The 5907-nt window shown below is 35.2% G+C and overlaps 1 protein-coding gene across 1 annotated transcript; it reads left to right on the top strand.

Annotated features, from left to right (window-relative positions):
• The first annotated feature begins 1555 nt into the window (after positions 1 to 1555).
• LOC104960692 (nuclear GTPase SLIP-GC-like) lies at positions 1556 to 5713 on the top strand. Its single transcript, XM_010788845.1, has 11 exons — positions 1556 to 1700; positions 2259 to 2340; positions 2757 to 2869; positions 3024 to 3071; positions 3530 to 3563; positions 3706 to 3792; positions 4036 to 4126; positions 4226 to 4442; positions 4561 to 4776; positions 5243 to 5449; positions 5534 to 5713. Exons 2-11 carry the CDS (start codon positions 2274 to 2276, stop codon positions 5711 to 5713), a joined length of 1260 nt encoding a protein of 419 aa, XP_010787147.1. The 5' UTR covers positions 1556 to 1700; positions 2259 to 2273.
• The last annotated feature ends 194 nt before the right edge of the window (positions 5714 to 5907 follow it).

The raw sequence follows: 5907 nt of genomic DNA, 5'->3' as shown, positions 1-5907 counted from the left end.
GAATGATACTTCCTGCACAACGGGGCCTAATCGCCAAAATTACATTACATTCATTTGGGCATCTGCGCAATAAATGTGTATTATTATTACATCAAAACCGTCTCTCCTGATTGAATTAGTGTTGTCAGCAGTTAGATGTATTCTCCTGACTAACATCAATCCGCCTCGGTGTTCTTCGTCATTCGTTTTCTCCTCTTCCCCTGCCAAGTGCTGTACCAGAAGCAAAAGCACAGCTCTGCATGGAAGCTAGCAGTTATAGTAACTTTTCAGATTGTCAGGAAACCTGTTTGTCAATATTGTGTATCTACAACCCAAACATATATGTTATTGTTATATCTTATATGTATGATATGTTATTTATAGTGTTGATATTCTGTGAAATTTCAATAATTTGAAAATACATTTCTTTTCAAATTATGTTCTTCAAAAAAACCTCAAAATTACTTAATTAAAATATACATCCTCACCAAAACATTAGGTGTTGTTCAGGCCATTTGGCAAGTGTGTTGTGTTCAATATCAATTTGATAAATGTGTGATTTTTGCAATATTTAAATATTCCGCTTCTGTTGTCACCTTAAAAATTGCATATTTAAAAGAAATCTAGTAAGAGTGAGACCCCCATTTTATTTGCCTTTTTTTGTTTGTTTCAGATGTAGCAGTTCAGGTTAGAGACTTGTCATTGAGCTTACTTCTGTTTTCTTTTAGGGACATTTTGTTTAGCCAACTTCTGTTTATTGATGTTGGGCATCACTGATCTCCAAAGTTTAAATAAACTGCTGAAGTGGAGTTTTACTTGTCTTGCTGACTTTTGGGAGTTAACTATCTCATGGAGTAGGAGGCTGTATACAGTAGGTTGGGTTTGGAATTAGGCAACAGCTGGAGCCTATTGACTCCACTCTCTTTCAGGAGGAGTCAAATACCGACTACAGCACAAGCCAGATGAAACTGTTAAATGATTACGTAATCCATCTTCAGGAATACAATACACTTTAATAGATACAAATGGTGCAAATATGCAATGTGTAAAGTGCATTGTGCAAATATTGCAAATTAAGTGAAAATATCACTACTCAAGTGCAAAGTGCCATTATGTTGTTTGTTTAAAGAGCAGGTAATACAAAAGCCGAGCCACCCAATATTTACAAGGCCAAATCCAACAGCCAATCATAAAGAGGTGGCCTTTTTCTTACAATCCTTTTTATTTTACTTTATACAATTCCACTACATTGCAGGTGGATTATTGTAATACCAACTGCAGTAGACATATCATGCACTCATGATGCATATTAACATACCAGTGGATCCCAGCCTTTTTGGATTAGAGACCCCGTGTCATGTTTCAGATTTCTGTGACTTGTTTGTTCAACTAAAGTGACAATCATATTCGGAATTTCTTAATCATCCCTTAAGAGGAAATAATTATACAAACACTTGACATAAAAATGCCTACATGATTAGAGAAAGGACCACTTTAACAGGAATAGGATAATGGCAAGGGTTTTTACATTTCAGACCCAAATGCAAACATACATAATGATTAACTTAGTGTGGGAGGAGTACCGTTTCGCGCCTCATAGAGAGGAAACAAGAGACTGTAAATGTAGTTTTCCTGGTCACTGTTGGGCGGTTGTTGAGATAATGAGCAGGAGACTCCATTAACCTGATTTTGGATGCATATCTACAGGCTGTACTCTACGGGTAAGCTTTGGAACGATTCATAGTATTTTGTAAATGAATTGTATTGTAATATGATGTATTTTAATTGTAATGTGTTAGGGCTTCTTGTGTGGTTGCTCAGTTGCTACCCTGGTCTCGGGCTCTTGAAAAAACACATTGATCTCAATGGGACTTCCTGGTATAATAAAGCTACAAATGAAATAAAGAAAGATGTTCGAGTGACTCTTATTGCCCGTTCGAAAATCTAAAGGGCGATGCTGTGAAAAACAAAACAACAAACTACATCGATTTGAATGCGTGCCTTATCGCTGTAAACCAGTATGTTGATGAGACTCGAGTCATTGGGCATGATTGGTGTTGCATAACTTTATATTATACACTCTGGTTTAGCGGATCTTGTGCTAAAACATTTGTTTTTGCTTACCTTGTGTTCTGACATATATTTCCAACATGCTTCATATTGACTCTTTCATTAGGCAGCCATTATCACTTTCTATAACCCTTTCTTTTTCTATTAACATCAAAACTCTCACAAGTAGTTATTGTGTTGATTAAAACAATTATTTGTTTACTTTCCAGTTGCTATTCTTAATCATGGATGATTTTGTTTGCAACATATTAACTGAATGGAATCTCAGCGAATGGATACAAACATTTAAAGGTAAAGTATTCACATGCTTTTTGTTGGGCAAAAATATTATACAAAGTCGATATGACCTTCCAATACTAAAATATCTGCATATACTTGAAGACACATAATCTGCCTCAACATCGTTACTCAGTAACTTTCTGACATATCCCTGACATACTTAAACAGTCATAAATGCTTCATCTTCACACAGAGAGGCAACTATTAAATATTAACTTCAGAGTAACTCATTTTCTGTAGCATCTTTTCAACAGCACTGAAATCAAGACTGAAAATAACAAATAACAAAATATTACCAATATGAATTAAGTTGTAATGCTTTTCAAAACATATTCTCAACAGCTGAACTCACATTTCACCCCATGCAAAATACACATCTACAGATATTTGCAATTGGTTGACATTTCTTAATTACATTTTTTTTACAGATCACGAAGTTGACAAGGAAAGTCTTTTTTGTCTGGAAGATCATCACATTGCTGCCTTGATCCCAAAAGTGGGACGACAGTCAATATTCCAAAAGAACCTCAGGTTGTTAAAGGTAGTGTCTGCATTTTTATTATTTGGTCTCATTCATCTCAAGAAATATACAACATCTACATACAAAGGAGTATAATATATCTTGTTGACTTTACCATCATTTTATCAAAGTTCTTTACTATTATGGATTTGAGACTATTTTCTTTTCTAACTAGGAGGAACAAAACACAACAGATCCGGAAACATCTGAATCTTCTGTTGAAGTTAGTTGAATGCAGTTTAATTCACTTTTTGTATTGTCATTGTCTGTTCAACATTGTACATGGCCACCAAGAGTATTTCTTTTATTCGCAATGTAAATGGGAGGAAGCTGTTTCTGCTCAGGTAATGATAACTTTAAATGGACCATGCTTGTTATCATTGAACTTGACTCAATCCTTCATGCATTGATATTTGAAGCGTCTTGAGACAAAGTCCCCTTTAACTGAAGAACTGTGAACTGTTTAATTTGTTCATAGTGCTGTTCATTCGGTTAAAAGAATGCTGAATGTGATCACTTGATAGATAGCCATGTTTCAAGTATATATTATTTTGTATAGAGTTTTGAATGGGAAATGAAATGCAAATGTAGGTGTGTGTGTGAATTGTGACGATGTGTGTTCAAGCCTGTAGCACCCTGTGAGAGGACAAAGAGTCAAATGTTCATGTTCTTCATCCTCAGGTTTGTCCGTCCACCAGCAAAACAAATGATAAAGGTGAGATACAAAGTGCCTTATGGATTATATGCAGGTTTATTGATATTTTATAAACAATAATAAACCTGCTATATCTAAACAGTATTGAAAAAAAAATGTTTTAATAAAAAAAAATGTTATTTACAAAAAAATTAAACACAAGGAAAGAGGAAGTTGGATCTCCAGGATGAGTCCAGCCAATCACCAGCCAGAAAACGACCACGTGAGGATAAACAAGTTACAAAAAGAGGTATTTATATTACTTTCCAAAATATTAGAAAGTAGGGTTAATAGGTATAATGTGTTTAATGTATTATTGTTCAGCAAATGAACTTACATATATGTAGCAACACAGGTCTTATTAAGTTATAATGGCCTTAGATACCTGCCATAGTATATAAATGATGAAAATGATACTTAATTGGGAATACATCTTAATGGATATGCTGGTTATTGGTTCCTGCTGAATAGTTCTTTACTTTTACTCTTACAGAAGAAGTCATTCTGTCTAAGGTTAAAAACATCATGAGTTGTGTCCTTGATAAACTACCTGACCAAGACGACAAGTTCAACAAGTTCCTGAAGTAAGTAGTGTTGTCAAGCAAGATTTTGACACAATCTTTTAGTGTTTGTTACATTTGTTAATTTGATCAATAACCCATATTCAAACTCGTGCACCACAGAAATAACATCAAACATTTGGAGACAGACAAGAGGGAGGTGGTCGGCGTCTTTGGTAGAACGGGGGCTGGAAAGAGCTCTCTGATAAATGCCGTCATTGGAGTGCAGGATCTCTTGCCCTCTGGAGACATCAGTGCATGTACCTCAGTGATGATTAAAGTGGAGGCTAACATGCGTAACCCAAAGTATGAGGCAGAAATCGAGTTCATTACAAAAGAGGTAAAATTAGCTAAATATGTTTGTTAACTTAGAGCTATTTCAACTTTTATGATGAAGCTGCAAATAAATATATAAGCTGACAACACAACATGCCATATAATAAAAAATGTTTTTTTAGGATTGGAAAGAGGAGTTGTGGACCTTGTTTAATTTCCTTGGTGATGACGATGATCAGGAAAAAGACGAAGATTATCTAGACAGTGTTGAAACGCTGTCAATGCTGTATGGAGAAGAATGGAGAAACAAATCTCCTGAAAACCTCATGGATAAAAAGTTCTTCAGAGAAATTCCTGAATTTCTCAGTTCCAAGAGTAAGATTTTGACAAGCGATACTGTAAGTAAGACTAAAACTTATATCATTTCATAAAACAAACTCTTGGTTGGTGTAGTTTCATGATAGACACCAAATGCAAAATGTAATTCGGTATTTACTCAAAAATGAAGCTTGATCTATCTGGAATCTAATTACAATAACTATAAAACCATATCTACTTAGGAAAGGAAATGTCTACAGTAATTAACTTGTTGCAATAACCTCAACCATATATTTTAAGGCACTACCAGCTTTAAATTTAAAATCATGTTCAAAACTTAAAAACCAAATTGTTCCCCATTGCTAAAATATAAACGTAAGGTTTGATACTTTTTTTATTTTATATAGATTTTGTCGTTCAGTGATAGGGTTTCAAATAGACTTCTAATGCTATGCTGTAATAATTATTTAACACAATCTTTTAAAACACACTTAAACACTTAAATAAATGGCCGTGCATTGTCTCTTGTTTTATGATTTATTTTAGGCTAAAGAATTATCTGCAGAATTGGTCAAATACACACGAAGTGAGTCAAAAGAGGAAGATGCTCAAGACGTGAAGAGGTGGTATTGGCCCCTGGTGAAGTGTGTGACCTTCAGGGTGCCAAAGAATGATTTTCTCCGGCACGTCACACTTGTGGATCTTCCTGGAAATGGGGACCGTAACAAGAGCAGAGACAGGATGTGGAAAAAGGTGATTCATCCACATGCAATGCTGATTATTGTAGAAGGTTACACTGACAATGTAACCGTTATTATTTGCTGTATTCCCCTCCAGGTTGTTGGAAGTTGTTCTACTGTGTGGATTGTGGCTGAGATAAATCGAGCAGCTTCAGAAAAAGAATCCTGGGAGATCCTGAAAGAATCCTGCAGCCTCATGGGAAATGGTGGCGAGTGTCGGCAGATTCATTTTATCTGCACCAAGTCTGATATTATTGGACGTTCAGGAAATCAGTAAGTGGTTTAAGATGCCAAAAGTATTCAGTTAAATGTAACATCCAATTTAGACACTGACGCTTGAGACGGAGATGACTAAGAGGAGAAACCATGGAAACATTGATTACGTTAACAGGCACATTAGTATCCTGGTTTTGATCGTATTCAGGGATATAATGTTCACTTGAAACATGATAAACCAGGTTATTCATGATC

Source organism: Notothenia coriiceps, unplaced genomic scaffold, assembly GCF_000735185.1.
Source record: "Notothenia coriiceps isolate Sejong01 unplaced genomic scaffold, NC01 NC01_scaffold00032175, whole genome shotgun sequence".
In the NCBI taxonomy this organism is placed as follows: Eukaryota; Metazoa; Chordata; class Actinopteri; order Perciformes; family Nototheniidae; genus Notothenia; species Notothenia coriiceps.
This window is presented reverse-complemented; position numbering and strand designations above follow the sequence as displayed.